Source organism: Pygocentrus nattereri, chromosome 1 (genome assembly GCF_015220715.1).
Source record: "Pygocentrus nattereri isolate fPygNat1 chromosome 1, fPygNat1.pri, whole genome shotgun sequence".
In the NCBI taxonomy this organism is placed as follows: domain Eukaryota; kingdom Metazoa; phylum Chordata; class Actinopteri; order Characiformes; family Serrasalmidae; genus Pygocentrus; species Pygocentrus nattereri.
The window spans coordinates 23,956,242-23,979,753 of NC_051211.1; the positions used below are offsets into that span (position 1 = coordinate 23,956,242).

Genomic DNA, 23,512 nt, shown 5'->3' on the forward strand with positions numbered 1-23,512 from the left:
GTGGTTTTCATTTGGTGTTTCTCATTTTCAGGTGGGACTAAGCCTGAAGTCTACGTGTAAAGTAGGCTACTGATGCCTGTTGCCTTGGCACCTGATCGCCGAGTTACATGAAATAATGAACTAAAGAAAAAAGCCATCTGTGAACAGGAGAGAGAATATCTATAAATAAACATTATCTATAAATAAAAAAAACAGGTGATGTTGCCATAAGCTATCCAACTCTAGATTATCCAGTGAACTCTGTAGACTTGCTGTACAGTTACAGAAGGAATGTGTTGATCAGTATGTTTCCATAGTTTGTATAGCACACGTTAACACTAGTTATATTATTGTTAAAACACTGAATTAAACATAGTCCCATCAGTTTGCTTACACAGCAACGCCGATTTAAACGTGGCCATTTACACTGGGCCTTCTTTGACATGTTAATTTAGCTGCTATGTGACATTGATCTTCATCATGCAGTCAATTCTTGAAGAAAAGCTTGCAGACACCGTCAAGTTTGCTTCGTTTGCACCGAACAAGCAACTTTTGTGCAGAAAATGGGAAAATACCTTGATAAGAACATACAAATGTGTCGGTCCTCTTCCTTCTTATTTCAAATGCTGCCGATACTGTAATGTTTTCCCTGTGATGACTTCCACTGAATCTGGAACTGTGAAAACAGTCTACTGCCACTGTCCAGCAAAGGCGTTAGTCGACCTAATCCAAGCCCAAATAAAACATGTGGTCCAGGCTGGGCTATTTATGATAGATATGTAAATATTTTGAGTGCTCAACTGACTCTCATGCATGTTTTTGCAGCACTTCCTGCAGTTTTATGACATCAAAACAAACATGAGTGACAAGAACGAGAAAGGGCTTGCACCCTGGGAGGAAGAAGAGACTCTCGTGTTAAAAAACCCCATGAATGGATATCAGATATTCAGATGAAACAAAAAAAGGAATGTTGATATTTTCAAACAGCAAGAAACTCATGTGTGTGTAAACTTGGGTGCATAGTGAAAGAGAGTTGTAGGTAATTCAGACTATACTAGAGGGCACGTGAATGAGATTATATTGGCTTAAATCTCTCATGTAAAGGTAGCTGGTGTTTGAGGTTTGCTATCGATTGCTGTTTGTGTTTTCCGCTCAGAGTTTAGCAGTGAAATGAGAAGACGGTGCGAGTCTGCAGGCAGCTTAGGCATAATCAATGTGGATGAGGGCTTTGTCTCTGATTTTTACCTTCTCCTCAATGACACATTGAGGGTAATTGCAGTCTTGTTTTTCAATCACAGAACAAATGTCGGCCAATAAGAGAGATGAAGCAGGCGTCGCTGTTAGACCAGCGCACGGACAGTACCTCTCAAAAGAGAAGTAGGTATTAGTTCCATCAACTTGTCTTCCGTGGCCTTGTCATTGGAGTTTTCTTACTCTGCTGCCCCTCGGCAGAAACAGTCCCTCTAATTTCCGCAGTAATGGTGCCCTGTCCACACCACTTATTCCAAACTTCCCCAGACTAACGACATCGCTGCTGACGCTGTAATAGAAACGGATTCGCTTGGAAGTTCTCCCCTGATATAAATGTGTCCAGACATTTGAAGTAGCACATTTAACTTCTGGTCGCCCACGACTGCCGTTGAAGGGAGGTCAAATTACATTTTTGCCCGACCGAATGTGCAAAGCACTGGAAAGAGACTTCAGTTCCCCTCTGATGTTCTCATTACTCCACTGACAGCAGCCAAAGGGTCCGAGACCTTACTATAATTACAGCTTCAATGGGCAACTTCTCAATTATAACAGAATGCCTAATTATTACATACTCATACTCATGGAGGTCTTCCGCCATGAATTGACTGAAGTGTCTTATTTTTGGCCATGCTCGAGGGACACTTTGAAGCTTTTGTTATTTTATTGAAATCAAACAAAGCCAAATATAAATACACACACACACACACACACATTTTCTAAACCGCCCCCCACCATTGGGCAGTCATTGAGCAGAAGGCAGGATATACCATCCATCCATCGCAGGACAGACAGACACAACCAAACATAAATAAATAAATAATTATAATTTATTTATACAATTAGAATAATTTGCTTATGTTCTTCTCAGTATTCAAGCTACTTCCACATATTTACGTCAAGCTTCATTCTTTAAAGGACTAGGTTAAAAAAGCTGCTTTAATGTACACAGTTATTATTCTATTTCATAGAAAACCTGCTTTACAAATGATAAGCAGAGCTGTGGTGATTAGTTACTGACTGTCACACTGTTAGAAATAAAGGTGCTGTGCAGGTACGGTTCGTTCATCAAGGTACAAAAACAATGTAAATGTATCCTCAAAACAATTCCAGTTGTGTACCTTAAAAAGTTTTTCCCAGGGGAAAAGTACAAATTGAATGTTTTAAAATGGAACAATAAACTAAAAAGTCTGGAGATGAGACGGTATTTTGGTACAATTACGTTCCCAAACTAAAGATACTGAGATGTACCCTTGAGGGTACCACCCTAGGGACAAGAGAGGTACTGCCCCAGTGACAGTTCTGTACCTTTAATTCTGAGAGTGCATGTTACAACTGTATCTTATGTGTTAATCTGAACCAGTAATGATTTATGAGTGTAGAAATTCTACCTAATCCTCCTTTACAGGGAATAATGAGACAGATCTTTGAGAATTAATCCTGTTTTGAAGTTATAAACCTTGAATGCTTCAGGAACAAATGAAATTAGATCAGAACTCAAATCTCAGCTGCCTTACATAAAAACATTGTATGCACTTCAGGTATTTAAAGAGCATGTCTCTGGTTCAGTGGATCCTTCCATTTTGCTGCACAGTCTTAATCTGGATTAGACCTACAATATCCTGGGAGTGGCTTGAGGTCCCCAGGAATGAGCTGAAGGAAGTGGCGGGGGACAGGGTCGTCTGGGATTCTCTGCTCTATCAACTGCTCCCGTGACCCTATTTGGACTAAGTGGTTTAGCGATGATGATGATGACATTGATTCACTTGGTTGTGTTTTACTTGAAACCCTATTTGCATATACTGCAATTATCAGTTCCAGCAATCTATACTTTTGCATTTTTAATGGCATAGTCTCTATTATCCATTGTCTTTAGACTTGTCCTAAATGTCCTGGATCCCTATACGTTTTATATATATATGTGTGTGTGTGTGTGTGTGTGTGTGTGCGTGTGTGTATGTGTGTGTGTGAAAGGTCAAACTATATGCAAAGTTAAAATGTATTATATTTATTCTAAATTGTTCATTTCATTCACTTACATGGATGCTTATTTAAATATACAGCAATGCAAATGCTTTCGCAGCATCCATCTGCAAAGGCAGGGGCGTAACACCGTCATGTAAAATGTGTATCGGTAGGTGTTCCATGCCTGTAACTTTATTTTTTGGTACCAAGATGAACATAATTATGTGTAAAACTGAAGAAATTAAATGTAATCATGTTTACAGATTGAGAGATAGCCAGATGACAAGCCCCCATGGATCCGTGATTTCATCACTTTTTACCTTGCGTACATTTGCATCTTAATAACAAAAGCAATTTTCCTAGCAGGCAGAAAGGACAGGTACCTCTCCAACATTGTTGGGATACTGTACCACAGTAATAGGAGTAGGTGGCTGGGTGGGGTGAAGAACAATGTATTTGCATTCTAATCACTGAATCTGGAATTGACTCTACCTGTCTGGACTGAGGGTCCACCTCCAGAGAGTAAGGGGCATTAGTTAAGTGTGCACTCCATCACCTTGCAATGGATGGAATGCTAATAGCCTTTGATGGGCTGGTGTAAGGACGGCCCTCCCTCTCCATCTTCCGTAATGCATTTTTGAGGGGCACTGCTTTTTTGCGTCGTAACAATCAATGACACATTTAATATCAAGTGAGGTGCTGAATGATTTATAGTTTAATATTCCAACAGATAAAGTTTTCTCATAAAATGACAGCGGGGCTGTGGGTCTGAGGATGCTTATTATATTGATATACAAATATTGTAATGTTGACATGACCTGCGGAAATAATGCACAACTTCTGCAATTCAGGGCTCAAAGTTTCAAAGCAAGATCTAATACTGCACTCACTATTGGTTTTTACTATTGGTTTAAATGGAGAATGATAGTCATATGCCTCACAGAACATACAGGCATCCTACCACTGTTCTGTTGTCCTCCATTTTATCTTCTCGTTCTCTTCTGCTTGGCTGTGGCTTTCACAGCACATTTTGTAGCTATAGCTCAGGTGTGAGGATAGCATCCTTAAAACATCCAAGCAGGGTTTCTCACGGCTTCTTAAACTTTTTGGCCCTCTTCTCATAATTCATCTTAGTCTTTCACAGATGGACGCATGCAATCAAAAATGCATTTGGGTGCTGATTATCGTAAGGCCTGCTATCGACCATATTTCAGCCACAGAATCCCTTTATGTTTTTTATTTATTTATTTAATGGCTAGCGGCCTGCTTTCGCAAACTAAATCGATCACTCTCCCTTCTACATGCCGACAAATCAGAGAATCCTCTGTGCTAGCTCCAGCCACATGTATGAGACATCAGGGGACCCACCACAGCCACGTCAGACAATAATTGCCAACGCTGAAAAAAACAACAGAGAAGAGTAAGTAAAAGAACATACACACCCACATAGTCGACGTTTAGTGGACGTGTCCTCCCAGACACCAGAGCCAGACCCATACTTCATGCACACACCAAGAGGCAGTGAAGTAAAAGAATGCAAAGCGCACATGGCGCAGCACCTGCATGAATGATTTAGTGTGGCTGGATGAAAAACAGAAGTGCAGATCATGCTTATGCCCTGGTAAACATCAGCCTATGCAGAGTGTGGGGTTGTGATCATCATTTGTGCCCCTCCCCCGCCCCCCCGCCCACAGTCCTTTATCCAAACAGAAAAAACACTAACTCACAGAGGCAAAGCTAAAAAAGAGACAGACAGATTTCAGAACCAGGCTGAACCCATTTCCACAGTATATGCAATAATGTGAAATGGACTAGTTTAATAGCAATGAATGGCAGGCATACTGAATGCTAGTGGAGGAATCTGCTTTCCATCGGGCAAAGCCAGATGGATAGCCTTGCATGTAATCGTCTAGCAAATCCACCTGTCTTTGCCTTTTTTGGGAGCGAGCAAGAGGGAGAGAGATGCTCTGCAGCCTGAAATAGATTAGCACAGCACGTTTCTTTGTCTTACTGCGCCTGTCCCCATGAATAAGACCTTCACCACAAGTTACTCCACAACCTCTGTGACATGAGAAAAGTAGAAAGGTAATCATTAAAACATGCCTAAATTTACTAGCTTCCATTTCAACAATTCCATCTTAACTTTTTACTATAACACACCCTTTTACTCACCGGTCTCAAGGTTTATAGACTACATCTGCATCTTCCTGAGTAAACTTTGCTCTGCAGAATCTCCAAGGGAACGAGTGCTTGAAATAAATCACATTTTCCCCAGTGGATATAAGTGAACAGTAATCATATACACACATTTCTCTTTAGAAAAAAAGTCTTTGGAAGACCATCAAGTATAATTATGCTCTCGATAAAATAGCTGAAACATTTCCATTAATCAGCTCTTCCATTTTACATCATTCTCAGGTCAGGTCTTGTTTGTGTTCACAGCCTTCATTTATAATACAATTCCGTCTTGTTGTTAAACATTCATATAGAATATTGAAAAAACAGATATTTACACTTCAGTGAGTTTAATGTGATTGCCACGTGTGTGTGTGTGTGTCCGTACAGTTATAGGATGTATGGGCGTGTAACAAGCTGATGTAGGAACTCTCCTGCTCCGTTGCCCATTGATCACTTCACCCTATGCCTCATTCTCTGAGGGAAGCCATTTGTCAAGGTGATAATTTGTTTTGTAGCACAGGAAATTGTACAGCAGGAGTGAGATGTTTTTGTGGCTTCTATTTTTCTCCACTTAATTCAAGAGTCAGGCAGGGACAAATTTTTAAGATTTTCTATTGAGACGATAATCTGCAGCTCATGGTTATGGTCTGGTAGTACTGTCAGAATGTGATCAATAATATCTCACTCAATGTTCACTTGCATCAGGGATCCTCGTGCAAACCTTCAGTGCCTCCAGCTTTGACACTTTTCACAAGCGCTCTAAGAACATGAGGCACGTTTCTCGTTTGTTTTCATCATGTTGACACAGACTGACCAATTAACGCCTGCTCTGAGACTGAGACTGTAGCCCTGCTGTCCACCTGACACAAGGTCGTGGAGATTAGGTTGCCGCAGGGAAGCGCCGAGCTCCCCTCAACATGTTCCACATTACACTGGACTAATTTTTCTGAAGGTCTGAAGACAATGTAATAATTTAATTGCTACAAAGTGACAGTGTGCACGTGTATGGGTAATCGTATTTATCTATATGCGCTGTACATCATCAACCACTCCGTAACACACAATAACTACATTAATATTATATGTGCTGAATAGGGCTGGATTTTATAAGAGAGGCCAAATTCTTTTGGCTAACTCCAGAGTCAGTCCATGATCCGTGGCTGTAAGGGTTCAAGTCACAGTTATGTGGCTACATATAAGGTCAGGTTTCTGTGTGATGGATGACATTACTTCTGTGACTTAGTATGTGTGTGCGCTGTCACTCAGCCATTAGCCAGGACAGCTGTAACGAGCTTGGGTAGCTGTAGCAGTGCCAACAGAAGCTGAAAGAACTGCCTCCTAATGGGCCTGTGCAGATGCAATCAAAGCCCAACCATGGGTTTCTGAGTCATTGCTATACGTAGCCACATGCACCATCCCCTATTCTACTTCCTCGCCGGCATTGTTTTGAGTCATTCCAGTGAGTTTCTGTGTATTTCTGTTAGATTACACAAAGAGGCCTGTTCTGTCTTTAACTTCTAGATTTCGAGATTCCCCTGATACCCCATTTCACATGATTGATTATCTTCTACTCAGTTGACTTTCCAGTGAGGATTTCAAACAGACTCTGTGAGCAAAGTCTTTCGCTGCATTCCTGAAATGGCTTTTATCTGTCTAAGCTTTCATCTGTCTCTGCATTGTAGTGGAAGAGAGAGAAAGAGAGAGAGAGACAGAGAGAGAGAGAGAGAGACAGAGAGAGAGACAGAGAGAGCCATGAGCACCAATTTCACAAGCGTTAGCCCACATAAAGTTTTCACTCAGCTCCTGTGCCACCTCATCTCTCACAGCTGGGTGCCTCTGTGCTGCCATCTGGACTGAGTACATTGCCCAAGGGTGGAGCAAACGAGGGTCTCACCCAGTGCCGAGCCCTACAAGCCCCCTGGCCCTCTGCCCTGCCCATGGGCACTCTCTCATCCTTGAGGTAGTAACCTGATTGGGAGATTGTTGCTCCACAGCAACAGAGCTAGGCCAGTTTTGGTTTCTCACAAGCTTCTGGCCTGGAGCTTCAAACCTCACAGGACTGATACGGGATCTGTATTCATGCCGTGAGGCCTCAGTGGGCGCCTCAGCTACCTGCAATCTGGGTCAATTTACGCATTATTTTATAGCCCTTATCTCAATGTAGGAGGATGGAGAGAGAAAAAGGCTTCTCACTCACAAAAATACATGACTTCTATTACGCATAGAGCTTTCTGGAGGTCTACGACTTGCATGCAGCACATCATAAAAATGTTACTTTGCTAATAAACATAGCAATTCTCTCTCTCTCTCTCCCTCTCTCTCTCTCTCTCTCGCTTTACACAAATATTTACACCCATATAATACACTGATCACACTGATTTTGGTACTTTTAGCCCTGTGCAAATTGGTAAACAAACTGACACTGCACTTCTGTTAATGCTGCATAAGTGGTTTTTGACCAAAACATTCTCTCTCTCTCTCTCTCTCTCTCTCTCACACACACATATATGTACAGGCAAACAGTGGATAATTAACAGTGACAAATAACACTAACGACAGAATATGACACGCACAGGGAGACTTATGACTGTGCTCTGCACGTTGAAGATGCTGTGGTTATGATAATCAGGAGCTGGGCAGTAATGAGTACACACCCCCATAAACACACATGCACAAACACACAAACACGCACGTTTTCGGACTTAATTGCCACTCCAGCTGCTGCAGCTTATTGCTCAGGTGACTAGTACTGTAGTTTTCTGTGTAAGGTACGACATTCTGCAGCTCTCAGAGTAAAACATTCGTATCGACCAGATCTAAAATAAGAAGCAAAACGTATGATAAAAAACGTATATTGAAAAATGAAGAGAGCACAGAGGTAAGCAGAGGATGGGAGGCTGGAGATAGAGAACAGATAAGCGGATGAGGTGAATACAAATGGACATGAGACAACAGGGAGGGGGTGTTGCAGAGCACATTTCAGAGAAGAAATAAATGGAACTCCTAAAAAGATGAAGACACCTCAGTCATGCTCAAACTGCCAGGCTCTGAAATGATGAAGAGCACAGCTGAGGCAGCAAGTGGTCTGCACATATAAAGAAAAACAGCACAAAAAAATAAGGAACTGTGCTGGGCAGTACAGAAGACAAGAGGCGGGTGGCAAAGGTGTAGCATTAAAAAGAAGGATGGGGAAGCGGATGACTCATGATGGAGTGAGAGATGGAGGAGTGTAAATTATTTAGATCTCTCCGCCGTCACTCTGCGTCTCACTTTGCGGCGAACAATGCACTTTTAAGATAAACCGCGCAGGCTGACCGCAAGGGAAGGGAAGCGTCCTCGAAGCAGAGGCAGAACCAAACGTGACCCAGCCTCGAGGCATTGAATCCGAACCCCCTGAGACCGGCACGAAGAGTAAGTGGGAAATCAGCGAAAGTGCCCTGCTAGGTTTAAAAAGAGGTTTATCAGCCGAGCTCTGTGCTAATGTGGTCCTCGCTGCTCTCCCTGACGTCCCGGACAGCTCCGACTCTCAAACTGCGACGGACGACTAACCAGAACAGGGGAAAGTGCAAACACACGACGGACTCGGGCCACTTACTGGATGTTTGAGCTGTTCCAGTACACGGCATGGCGGTTATTCCCGTGGCTCAGGCGCAAGTTAGTGGAGGCGAACACGAGGAGACAGAGGGAGACCGCTGTGAGAGCCATAATATCCTCAGGTTTCTCTCTCTCTCTCTCTCTCTCTCTCTCTCTCTCTCTCTCTCAGTCCTTCTGTCCCGCGGAAGCGACCAGGCTTTTTATAACATTCCGGCAACTCGTAAAAGGTTTAACGCAGTCAGCGTAGCCTCGCTCCGCTCCGCCGTCGGGAGTCAAATCTGGACGCTGGTCGACTGTAATCCCCACAGCGTCACTGCTCCAGGCATCTTCACCGCCCGCTCCTCAGCGCTACAGCTCCTTTACTGAGGGCGAAAGTAGCCACAGCGACACGGAAACTGCACAAACGCTTCACAACTAGCAAGAATCTGGCAAAACAGCCGCGTTTCCGAGCGAGGAGGATCTCCGTGAGGTGGAGGAGCTGCTCGCCGTTTGTTTTCGCTCCTGTCTCAGCCGTCACTTTGCACCTCCTCCTCACAGGTGTAGGAGCGATTCTCTCCACGTACGCGGCATTTTCAGTTCGGTGAAGTTGTTTTGGACCGGTCCAGCACAAGTCCTGCTCTCTTTTCCGCCGTTTTATTTTCTGGCGGGCACAATAAAAGTAAAATAGTTCTTCTCCGATTTTCCTCCTCAGCGTTTAACTCGCCTCGCGCTCTCCTTCTGTGTGTGGCGGCGCTCGCGCCTCGCAGCCACGCCCCCTCCACCCACTCTCTACCAGTCGGACAAAGCTATGGCCCTCCTAAAATCCACAGTGACCCCACAACGGTGCCAAAGCATCCGCTGGAAAAACAGCCCAGACCAGCACGAACGCCGTGCAAAGCTGATCTAGTGCTCCTAGTCACCCAGCGCGGTCATGCTAGCTGACCAGCATACCAGCATCCAAAACACAACATAACGCTGGTTCTGCTGGTGAGCAGGGAAGCTGTTCACAACTGGTTCACACTGCTGTGGTGCTGGTTTAACTGGTCACCCAGCAGAGTCATGCTAGCTGACCACCATACCAGCATCCAAAACACAACGTGTGCTGATCTATGCTGTTCTAACAGGGAGCGCGTTTAGAGAGTCTGCCCAACTCCTGCTTAAGACCAGTGCCAAATTAGTTCACCTACATAGCTCTTATCTGTCTCCTAAAGCCTGAAGCATCAATAAAACACAGTGCTTTCTGCAGTTAGCACACTGCGTGTTTGTTCACGTCGGAGAAACAAATCATTGAAGAAAAAACTTTTAAAACGAGAATCTCCACTGATTTTTCAAAACGACTGTATATTCAAGTCAAATAAGATGTAAACAAAGCCGTTCAGAGTGGTTTCCATTTCATTCCAAGCAAAGCAGGAATTCTGTGCTGGTGTATGTTGGTCTGGTGCTGGTTTAGCTGCCCAACAAGCATGAGCCATACTGAGTGACCAGCTAAACCAGGTTATGATGGTGACCAGACGTCTGGTTGCTGTTTTTTCTAGCAGTGGTGATGTCAGAGCAAGTGTAATGTATTACATTGATGGGAGGCACATGCAGAGCAAAACAGCTCAAGGGCAAATTGTATATCACTGCTGTCAAAACAAAACAAATTTCTCAAAACTTTAACTAATTTTGGATCATTTCTTTTGGTGAAGCCAAAAATGGAGAAGCAGTGACACACACACACACACACATACATATATATATATATATATATATATATATATATATATTTATGACTTACTAATATTTTACCATTATCAATTTTAAATATAAAAATTGTACACATTGCAAATCCTGATTCCCATCGCTACCCCAGTAAAGATAGTTAAGTGGCAATGCACCATTTCACATCAAAACACTAACTAATGGTTTAATTATTGAAAAATCGGTTGAAGCGAATATTATTTGAATATCCCAAAGGGAAACCGTACAGTAATATTGTGATATTCATGCTAAGCACCACTCTTCCATTTTTCTCATGTTAATCTCCACAAATGAGCAATTAAAACACAGGATACTCCAGCAAGTTCATTTGTAGGTCGTATAATCATGAACAAACAGCAAACACGCATTTCATTATATTTTTGACTTACCGCACACTTTCCTATTCAGTAGCCATTTTCATTAATAACGCTCGCTCAGTGACTTAGTGCTGGGCCTGTATTTCTCACTATGCTCGGTTGATGATATAATGTATAGGATAACTAGTGCTGAATAGACAGTCTTATTTAGCAAGGCCAATGTTTCCCAACTCCAGTGCTACAGACCACCTGGGTGGCACGTTCTGTGTTTTCCCTACACCTGAATCATATCATTAGCTAACAATGAAGTCCTTGAGCAACATCAGGCATTAAAGCAGGTAAAAAACAAAGCCCTGCAGTAAAGGTGAGGAGTCCTGAAATAATGATTGGAATTGCTGGTGTAGACAACAATGCTCTACTATAGTTGTTGTAGTGAGGTGAGTAGTTGCCCAGGATTAATGCAATGCACTTACACCGGTACATTCACACTTTTGAAGTCTCCCTCCGAACTCTCCCGTTCCCCTCTCTCACTCTCATGCGTTTTCTCTCCTTCGCTCCATTTTAGTCTCTGTTGTTTTTGTCAGTGATGCTGTCTCTCTTGTGTCCCCTCCAGGCATGTTGCTGTGGTGACAGGAGTAAAGGGGGGAATGAAAAGGAGATAGAGAGAGAGAGAGAGAGAGAGAGAGAGAGAGAGAGAGGGAGAGAACCATCACTTCTCCCAGATGCTGTGTCTATCGTCCTTGTTCTTGTCAGGATTTACTATGCCATGTCACCTGCCACTGCTGCCAATCATGTTCTATTTCTCTTTTCTGTGTGTGAAAATGAAAGTGTCTTGCTTTCTTTTCTTCTGACCATTCTCTTTCATTCCCCTCTTGTTTCTCACTGAGGGTTTCTATAAACTTCTTAGCGTTGTATGAAGTTGTTAGCTGTGTGCATTAAAACGAAGCACGCTGTGTGTTCCGTTTCCTCTTCGGTGAGTCGTGTGTCTGGGGTGTTCATGTGTGTGTGTGAAGCATCAGTGGTTTCTTATATGTCATCCATAATCAGATGCATTGGGGTCTGATTTTGAGTGATGGCAAGGTGCTTACGTGTAGTTGTAGCCGAGCTCGTTGCTAGGCAGTGGGAGACATTAGTAAAACTAGGCTGTTTCTGTTTGTTTTCTCATGTGGGCTGTGATTAATTCATGAGTAGTGCTAGTATGGGCACATTGATTATCCAGATAATCCATTATCATTAATCTAACTCATTGCTGCTCTGTATCCTGGTCTAATTTTTAAATTGCTTTCCTTGAGGTGTTAATTTGCTGGTAGTTTGAGGTGGAAGGTGTGTACTCACTTTTTTATCATGACGATTTACACCAACTGGACACTAACAACTTAGCTATACTATAATATCTGTTGTTGTTGTTGTTGTTTGTAAATCTCTGACCTCACAGTCGATTATGATTCTAGGAAATGATTCAATGCATCGTTACATCTCAAATTTCACATTGATTCAGCTTTATTTCAGTACGATTAGGAATTATTTAAAAAAGATTAAGAGACCCTTATTAGTCCTACAACAGGGAAATTTCACCTCTGCATTTAACCCATCCGTGAAGTGAAACATCACATACACTCTAGTGAGCACACACACACACTAGGGGGCAGTGAACACACTTGTCCGGAGTGGTGGGCAGCCCAATCCACAGCGCCCGGGGAGCAGTTGGGGGTTAGGTGTCTTGCTCAAGGACAACTCAGTCATGTGCTGTTGGCTCTGGGGATCGAACCGGCAACCTTCCGGTCATGAGGCTGGTTCCCTAACTTCCAGCCCATGAATACCCCCTCCAAAAAAATACACTAAATACATGAAAGTGACTGAATTGCCCCAAGAATTTTGTTAAATTAAGCAAAACACATGTATTAGTATTATAATAAACTACAATGGACTGTAGCATTCCAAAATCAGTACAGCTGAAACACCACTGATTTTTTCCCCCTTTGGCTGGCTTCACACAATGAACATTTAAGCAACACTGAAACCGCTACGGTTGCTTGAAACTTACATGTCACAGATTTCACTTGAGTTGCAGATTGCAAAACCTTCTGAAACTCTTCCACAACTGCAGCTGACTCAGTTCTAGGAAACATCTCAAAATGCCAATAGCGCATCATGTGGTCATCTTTATGGACTCATTCGAGAGGAAACTAAGACAGAAGCTGATTACTGGCTGGTTGAAAAGGAGACCCCTTGACTAGCTTTATGCAAGGTTGGTAGTTTTTCATTTGAGCCATGACAAACAAAAAAGACCAAACACGAATTTCTCAAATATAATGTTCTCGTATTATGCAACCAGCTATCAGTAACAACTGTTTAAACGGCTGTTTGAGCAACAGTTTATTCTACCTTGTAGGTCTGCTGTTATTATAACCCAAGTAGCTAGATTAACCATTTTCTCCTTTCTTGTTGCAGCCATTTCTACACAGAACAGAATGCTTTCAGATCAAATTATTTCAGAAATTGAGACCTTCTTCTGATACTTTCAGAAGGACATCAGGTACAATCATAATAGCCACTTAGACATTAGAAGTCAAAGGTTTAAAATACACAGACCAGATAAAAAAGGTAAGTATATAATAAAGAAACATGTATGTGAAGCACTAACCAAATTACATATTTTGATGATTTTTGTTGATTTTTGAACGGAAAAGAAAAGAAAACAAATCTAACAATAAACCTAAACTAAGAAAAAAAGAAATTGTGGCATGTTTGTACACCATTATAATCCCTGAACTTAGGCCTTGATGAACTTTAAGGACTGGATAGGCAAGTCAAGAACTGTCATTAGGAATAGTCAGGTGATGACATTAAAATAGTTAAGAGGAAATACAGAAGTCAAGGCAAGACCTGAAATACCAAGACAACTCAGATAGATCTGCTCATTTGTTGGCCAGAAAGGCACATTAAAACCCCCATATGACAGCAAAGGACCTGCAGGAAGTGTTAGCTGGCAAAGGTGTGCGGTGCACTGTTCTACTGTGCAGCGTTACTTGCACAAACATGATCTGCATAAAAAGGTTATCAGTCATTATCAGTGCCTTCATTGCAAAAGTCAAACAAGCACTGTGACCTGATGAAGTAAGAATGGAAGTCTTTGACCATAATTACCAGAGATACATTTGGAGAAAAAAAGGAGCAGCGTTTGATGAAAACAACACCATGTCAATTGTTAAGTATGTGGGTGGATCTATTATGTTTTGGGGTTGTGGGACAACCAGTGGCACAGAATGCATTGCATGGCTAGACATTCCACTAAATATCCGCAAATTATAGAAGGAATTATTATGAAACTGAAGCTGAGAAAAGGCTGGCTTCTACAACAGGACTACAAGCCAAAACACCTCAAAGTCCACCATGAACTACTTCAAAAACACAAGTTGAAGCTCTTGGAATGACATTCACAGTCCCCTGACTAAAGGAAAATGTAAAATATGTGAGTATCTTAAATATGCAAAATGGCATGTTCTACAAATAAGATAAAAAAAAAAAAAAAAATTCATAGCTGGCTACAAAAAAATATTTGCAAGCTGTGTACACTTTTGCACATGTGACAATCACTATTTTATTTTTTCTTGTTTTAAGTTGGAAATAAAAAATAAACATATAAACATACAAATATATAAATATAAAGTTCTATAGTTATATTTTTAATAGCCTTCCGTAACTTTCAAAATGCACAGAAATCATGTTGCATGGAAATCACAACATGCATTTGAGTTTCACTTTACAGTAATTACAATATGGTTCAATCTATATCATCTATACTTTGGGAGAAACTCACAACAGCAATCACTTTACGTACTGTACCAGTCCACCTCCCACCCTTAATCATACCAAGATGAAATACTCTGTATTTTGTGTTTAATCACTTACTTCTCCTCTTCATCCATCCCTCTTGGCTTGCGTCCTTTGTCTTTCTGCTCTCCTCATTCATCTATCTACCCATCTGCCATGTATCTGTCATCTAACCGTCCTTCTGTCCATTAATCTTAGTCTTAACTACACCTATATTTTCAGATCCCACTTTCTCTCCTCACTCATTCACTCATTACTGCATATACATCATTCTCTGAATCAGACAGATGAGTTATTGAACCATCTTACATACATTGTTATTTATAACAATTTAAACATGACTCTTTTTTCCTTAAGAAATTCTGCTGATAGCAACTGGTGTGAGACGTTGTAAAGATGTTTATGTGAGACTATCGCTCTGACTCACCCAGCAACAGACATTGTTTTGTTGTTTTGTTCTTGATTTCTTCTCACTTTCATAACATGTGAACCTTCTGCCGTTGGCTGACAACTCATTGTTAGCATGCAGTTCCATCAAGGGACAATATAAATAACTTGTCTCAGTCCAGTAGAAACACTGCCAGGGTTGGTCAAAATAACATTTGTCTTAATATGTAAACTCTCTCCATGGTTGACTTAGAATTCTCTCTAGAGACAGAATAAATAACATGTCTGGTTCAGTAAAGTAGAACCACTGCCAGGACTGGTCACATGCCATTTCTGCTCACTGTTTACCTTACTGAGTACATGGTATTAGAATTTGCACTCCTACTTTATTTAAGGGGCTCATCTAATGGAAAATTTAATGTCCCCCAATCTGTGCACCATTCACTCCTTAGTTCATTTGGCCTGTACATGGAGTTGCAAAGCAGCTGTTTCCCATTATGACTGCACATTCACAGTGACGTTATAAGGAGAGTTTCAGCACAGACTGCATTTCGAATGAGCCATTCAGAATGCTATTTTTGGTGCATATATTGATACCAATGTGACAAGTGGACCTTGTGAAGGAAATAAAAATTACAAGAGGAATGTAGCATATGACCCCTGTAGTTGCATGGAGCTGTCCATGGTCCTGGAATGTCCTTGAGGTTTATGGTGCTGTAAGTTTTATTGTATGATGTCCTCCAGATGCATTTAAATACCCATCTATTCATATCCAACTGTCCACTTATCTAAAAAGCCATCTATTCATTCAGGACACAGTTAAGCGTAATATAATATAAAATCAAACTAAATAACAAATACCTTTAAGCATTCTTGCCTTTGCTTGCTCAATGTTGTGTTAGTAAACTGTACTGACATTACCACCCTGCCTCATGCTGCCCTCACTCCTCTCTCACTCCTCTCTCTCTCTCCCTCTTATCACCCTCTCCTTCTGTTCCTCCTTCTTTCTCACCCACACTGTCCAACATGAATTTGCAATCACTCTGTTTTTCTAACCCCACTGTGCAAAAAATAATCGCAGATGAAGAGAACAAGCGAGAAAGAATAAGAGACAGAGGGGATATGGGGTGGGAGAGAAGATGACCATGGAGGAATGCTCATGTGTTTACAGGAACGGGGTATATGATTATGATGTATATGATGCAAATGTGTGCTGTTTGTTTTTGCATGTTTTTAGGCCAAAAATGTCTATTTGTAGGAAAATTTGAGATGAATAGTTAATCATAGAACCAACAAACTGATAATGATTTGTACATTTTTGTTAAGGCTGCATTTAAGCATACAATTGCACAAAGATTTGTCTTATAAAATTGTTAATATTATAGAAAGTTAAACATATATGTCACACAATGGGATATTTTGCCTATATTATTATATACAGTACTGTGCAAACATCAGAAATCACTCTTCATTTCATACCAATCAAAACAGACTGAAGTACAAGCTATTTACTGAAAAGACCTTACGTCCCCCTCAGATAAAGAGGAGGAAATCAAGCTCCACTCTTGCTTTAGATCTGAAAACATCCGCAGGTGTTTCTGTCCATCCTTCCACTGTGAGAAGAGAACTCAACGTTAAGGGTGTGAAAGGATGTGTAGCTGTCAAGAAGGCCCCTGACAAAAGCAAATAGACAGAAAAGGAAGAACATTTGCAAATCAATCAAAGAAGCTGCTGGTGTTCACAGAACAAATCAAGATTCAAAAGTTTTATTGTCATATTGTCACAGATCCTCTCAGTGTTGTGAACTCCATCTCCCAAGATACTTTGGGAGAACATGTGACCTCAGACTTTCTGACAGCCTCGGAGTTCAGAGCGGACCATTTCCCAGGAGACTCTGGGTGATCACAGGTCTGGTGACGACCAGCCACGCACCTGGTTCCGATCACAGTCAGCAGATTACTGACTCTCCACACCTGTGTTAGGTGATCATGTGACTCGCGAGTATAGTACTTAAGCCCGGGCTTTAGCTAGCTCTCATTGCGAGATATTGTTTCATTAATGAACTTGCTGAGTGGTTTCCTGATTTACCTTTTCTTGTTTTCGTGCCTGACTCTTTGCCTGTTCATTGCAACCTTGATTTTCACCTTGCCCCTTTGGTTTTGTTTGCCTGTTTTTGGAATCCTGATTTTGACCTTTATGCTTGTTTTGATTACCTTGCGTGTTGGATTATCCATTTGCTTTTGTCTGCCTGGTGTCATGATCACTCTGGTGATCATATATGCTGTTCTGGTTTCAACCCACGCCTGCCTCTAGACTTCCCCGCTGTCTCACGTAAATAAATCCAGTGTTTTCACTAAGATCTGCATTCGTCTGACTCATACTGAATTCTTACACATAGACACAGCAGAACAGGCAGTTTCACTGTACAATGAAATTCTTACAATGGACTGACCTCCCCAGAGTCCAGACCTCAACATCACCGAATGTGTTTGAGATTATTTGGATCATAAAAAGCCGAAAACGCAACCAACTTCTAAGACCGAACTTTTGGTGTTGAAAAATGAAAACTTCAAATCAAGCCTTCTAAAGAAAAGAATTGAAGCTGTTATGAAGGCAAAGAGGGAAATACTGAAGAACAAGATATCATGTATTCAGCTGTGTAATAGTCTGTACTTCATGGCCGTTTTGACTGGAAATGAAATAAATGAAGGGTGGTCCCTGACTTTTGCACAGTGCTGGGACATTTTCTAATTATACAGACAGTTACATAAGTACTACATGTATATACGACAGATGTATGACTCTATATCCTGACCTGAAAAAAATTCATGTCTGTTTGTGTTAATATGTCTAAATCAGATGATGAGCATATGTGCAGCTTTACGGGTGTGTGTGTGTTTGTGTGTTTGAGTGAGAGTTTACCAGTGCACCAGCGCAGGTCTGAGCTCCAGGTGGGCCGCCACTGTTTGTACCCTTGAGCGCCTACTTAACCTGATTCGCTCCAGTGCCTCCCCAGCTGTACTAATGGCTAATGTGATTGTGAAAACACAGGCCTTGGATAAAGGCATCTGCCAGCCACTCACCAGCAATGTTCTGCAGTGTCACGACATGAACGCTGATTTGGAGAGGGGAAGAAAAGGTGAACTGAGCTAAGACCACAGTGATAAAAATAAGGAAATGATGAAAGGATAACAGAGATATTATGGTAAAGACCATGGACACCAACAGACAGAAAGAAAGAAAGGAAACCAAGGAAAGAAACCATGTTTAACTGAGGTTAAACAAAATGAACTAATTGACCAGCTCATGCTCTGCACGGAAGTGTTTTTTGCCGTAATTCTAGGAAGCTTTACAGTTGGCAAAACATTGGCAAAAACACCCATTCAACCTATTGAGAAATTATCATTTGTTATGTGTTCAGTCCAAAAAAAATGTATATATATATATATATATATACTAACATTAGAATGGTGGCAAACTCTAGGTTGTTATTTCCAACTTCTTTCTCTAAAACAACACAGTCTAGCAAAGTAGAATTTAGCACATATTATTTAAAAGTGGACACCTGTGGAGAAGTCTGTCCACAACTACATAGAAAAGGATATTGTAGCAGGACTACAGTGCACAAACGCCCATTACTAAAAATGCACTGGCAAATACAGAGATGTGGAAAACAGTGATATGGTCAGACGAGTCATCCTTCATCATATTCTCCACAACTGGGAGAAACCAAGAAAACAGTATAGGCCTGAATGTCTGACCACTATAGTGAGGGGTTCAGAGTCTTGGGGACATTTTCTGGGGACATTTTAATGTCATGCATGGTCTGGGCTCTTTTGTCCTCTTAGAGTGAAGGGCCACTGCTACTAAGTACAATACCAAGTTATTCTGACTGATTGCCTTCATGCTACACAGAAACAAAGGTATGAAACTGTCACTGTGGCAGTACCCCTCTTGTCAATGGGGTGGTACCCTCAAAGGTACATCTCAGTACCTTTAGTCAGGGAACATAATTTTACCATTAATCCATTGTGTTGTACTGTATTGACTCCACACACCCAGTCTTGTCTCCGGGCTTTTATTTTATTGATCAGTTTTAAAACATTTGGTTATGAAAAGATACAAACATGTACTTTTAACCTGGGAAAAATGTATTTAACCAACACAATTTTACCTTAAAACCATTGTTGTTCCTGTGAGGTACGTTTACATTGATTGTACCTTGATGAACCTTACATTTCTTGTTGTTAGTTAGCAGATCATAGAATGCATGTAAGGTGACATCTGCAGCTACAGATAGGGGACAATTGGTGCGCTATAATTTCTCATTGCACTGAATGTCATTTTTAGCTACAAAAGCACACATGTGAGTGCAGCATGGACAAGCCAGTTCTAAGTTTTTCTAGAAAAGATTAAAAGATGATAAAAAATAAATGAAAGAGACAGTGTACAGGGTCAGGGGTATTAAATGGACCCATCCGAGGTGATTTGGGGAGGTGAAAGAAAGGGGAAAAAGTTAGAGATGGGGACAGATGCTGGGCGAGAGGAAATTATGTTTTGACAGTCCGGAGGTGGCTGGGTATGGAGGACGCCAAGAATAGATGCATTTTCAATTACATGAAATATTGAGGAGGGGAGTGAGGAGAACAAGCAACAGAGATATCTGTGTCTGTGTGTGATGAGGATGGAAGAACAGAAAGATGCAGAGAGCGAGAGAGTGAATGGAGTGAGATAGACAAAGCCAACATTAACAGACTGAAGAACAAAGTTGACACTGGTTGTGAACCTCTTTGGCCTCTTTGTAATTTGCTGATTGCAGTTCTTTACCACTTTTCCTGCAGACTGCATTTGTATTCATGGGTGAAAGCTTTACAGCCTGTGCAATTTTCTCCTCTACTTGACACCATAAAAAAACACCATACAGTCAGAGCTATATTGCTACAATAAGTGTAAACTCAGTGAGTGGCAGTCACGGTTGCTACAAGTGTACATGCAGTCAATGAGCAGGTGAAGCTGCCGTATAAATAATGCATGGACAGGGTGAAATCTGTGGAAAGCTGCAGATGTCCATAACCTTTATGGACCGTAGTGCAAGCATTGTTTACCACAAAGCTAAGATTATCACAAGCACCAGTACTTGCAGATTTTGTAGACAGAGAATGATGGCATCATGGCAATATTGTGCTCAATCTAGTACAACCATTATTGTTCATAGTACATGCCTGGCATGTGACATCATTCAAATAATGGTACATGCCTAATCAGAACATGAATCCTTAGAAGTTTAGAGTAATTGTAGTCTTGTTGTACAGTTATTTGCAGTTAAACGCAATAACATATTTCCATAATTTCCTACATAGTTATGCCATAAAGAGAAACTCCATGCATTTTTCAGTGGTTTGCTGTGGAATGAATTGTTACCAGATGTCCACCTCTAAAAGCTCCATCACAGGAAGTTATTACATAAGACGGTTATAAACACACTGTCTGATGCTAGAGACATTGTTTTACAAAAGTTTTGAGATGGTTTTGTCTCTCTCTCTCTCTCCCTCTCATATATATACACACACATATATTAATCTTTTTCTTGGAGAGATACATGCAGGGTGTTGTGGGGCAAAAAAGGCCCCAAAGAAAACCTTTCCCCCCAGATTTATCACTATTTTATCACCATTAACATTACATATAACAACTCATAAGACGCGTGTGGGTTCACTGGTGGTTTTGGATAGTAAATAAAATGGGGCTATGTTTGTGACCCCCACAGTGCCCCCTGATTCTCATCACCACCACTGTAAAGATATCTGAGTCAGCAAGTTTTTCTACAATGAACCATTTCACACCAATCCACTGTGAATGAAATTAAAGCTCAAGCTTAGAATACAGATATTTTTAAAAACATAACATCTGCCTTTTAATTTTGTAAAGTTTAATTTCATTTTACATTATTTTGTCTGTTTGTTTATATGGCAGAAATGTAAAGATGTTTGTTTATCTCCACAAAAAGGCTATACATGCAACAGTCACTGTTAATCAAACTCAAATCATAAGAAAATATCTCCTCTTCTTCCTTAAAATATGGCATCAGCTGGAATCTAACACAATTTCAATGAGCTACCAGAGTACTACTTAAAATCAGACTACATCATGGTAACAAACAGAGTGACAAATTAAAGGAAAAAACCAACACATCTCAGTAGTATCTCAGTAGGTTTTGGGCCATCACAAGTTGCCAGAACAGCTACAGTGCCTTGCTGTAGCTTCTGCAAGTCTCTGGAACTGTACTGGAGGGAAGAAACATCATTTTTTCAAATGACATTTGAAGGTGTTGGTGGAGCACAATGTCTTCCAAAGATGCTCAAATAACTGAAGATGAAGTTCATAGCATGTGATTTACATACCAGTGGTAGAGGGCACTGTCATCCCAGAAGGGTCTATGTTTATTGATGAAATACTTCATCAAAGGATAAAGATGATGATTTAGAATGAGTGTGGCAACAGATGGACCCAAACTATGCCAGCTAGATACCCCCACAGCATAACAAGAGCCACCAGACCCTCTCACTATAGGGGTCAAACATTTAGATGTGCACCATTCTCTTGACGTACACCACACATGGATTCACCCACTTGTAGAGAATAATGGAAAGAGTGACTCATCTCAGAATGACCAGATCATTGTTTACCACATCTCTGCAGACGAGTGCCTATAATTTCTATGCCTTGGACTCTCAAATATGTACTCTTCTTTGTATTGAGTGGTTTAGGCATTACAGCCCTACTATAACATCCCTCTATATATAGTTGTAAATAATCTGTTCTTTCTGATACTCTGATCAAGTTATACATTCTAAGTCATCTGAGGAACAGTTGGTCCTCTGTTTTTCCTTACGTATACTAATGTATGAGCATCACAGTGACTGAATGTGCCCTTTTGACTACAATCTGTGTTTATTCAAGTCTTTCTCATAGATTTAAATGCAGATGTGACTTTAGTCAATGTTTGTACCATCTATGCCCCAAAAATGAATCATTCTTGCCATCTTGATCCAAAATCAATAACTTTTCAGCACTTTTATACCTGCCACAGGTCATGGTTGGATTTTAGCAACACTTTAGCAATGATCTGGGGTGCCATAGCAACAGCCAAGCTTCCCCCCTGGCAATCGCCTGGGATACCTTAGAAACTACACAGCAACACCTTAGCAACCACCTGAAATACAATAGCATCCACCCAGTAACAGCTATCTGAGATAAACTCACCAGACAAAAAAAAAACAAACAAAAAAATAACAGCTTTAGCATAGACTGGACAAGTTTGTGGATGTAGGCGACATCAATTTTCAGCCAATCTTGCATTAAAGAATTGTGCAGTTTGGCCAGATTTCGTGGATGCCTTGCCTGTCACCTTACTCACTGTGTGAATGCTCCTGAATGTCCATTATACATATTTGCAGCCCTGTGAACACAATTGCCATTTTGTAATACATGGATGTTTCTCGGTATGATGATGAGCAAAAGGCTAAATCTGGTTGGCCAGCAGCTCAATGTATGCACTGTGGTTGAAATTTAATCTCACCTCAACCAAAGGACCCATCATCGTCATTAACCGCTTAATCCATATAGGGTCGCGGTAGCAGTTGGGAGAGCAAAGAATCCCAGAAGACCCTGTCCCCTGCAACTTCCTCCAGCTCATTCCCATGGACCCCAAGCCGCTCCCAGGCCAACTTGGAGATGTAATTCCTCCAGCGGGTCCTTGGACGACCCCGGGGTCTTATCCCGCCATGCCTGGTACGGAAGGCATCCAGGGGTCATCCGAATCAGATGCCCGAACCACTTCAGCTGGCTCCTTTCAATGCGGATGAGTAGCGGCTCTACTCTGAGCTCCTCCTGGATGACCGAGGTCCTAAACTTATCAGATAGTGTGTAGCCCGCCACCCTGCGAAGAAAGCTCATTTCCGCCACTTGTATTCGCGATGACCACAGGTGAGGTTTGGGATGTAGACCGACCGGTAAACAGAGAGCTTTGCCTTGTGGCTCAGCTCCCTCTTCACCACTACAGTCCAGTAAAGTGACTGCATTACTGCTGCCACCTGTCCCAGCCTGCGGCCGATCTCACGATCCCTCTTCCCACCACTCGTAAACAAGACTCTGAGATACTTAAACTCCTCCACCTGGGGGCAAGTCCTTTCCCCTTACCTGGAGTGGGCATGCCATCCTTTTCCGGGCCAAGACCATGGATTTGGAGGTGCTGATGCGCATACCAATCACTTCACACTCAGCAAACCGCT

General features: G+C 41.5%; 1 protein-coding gene across 1 annotated transcript in view; it reads right to left on the minus strand.

Annotated features, from left to right (window-relative positions):
• efna3a (ephrin-A3a) overlaps positions 1 to 9,846 on the minus strand; it is a 161,263-nt gene extending 151,417 nt beyond the window's left edge. The window contains exon 1 of the mRNA XM_017715372.2: positions 8,966 to 9,846. Within this exon, the coding sequence (XP_017570861.1) occupies positions 8,966 to 9,075 (110 nt within the window). The 5' untranslated portion in view covers positions 9,076 to 9,846. The remainder of the gene's footprint in view (positions 1 to 8,965) is intronic.
• Between the last annotated feature and the right edge of the window lie 13,666 nt (positions 9,847 to 23,512).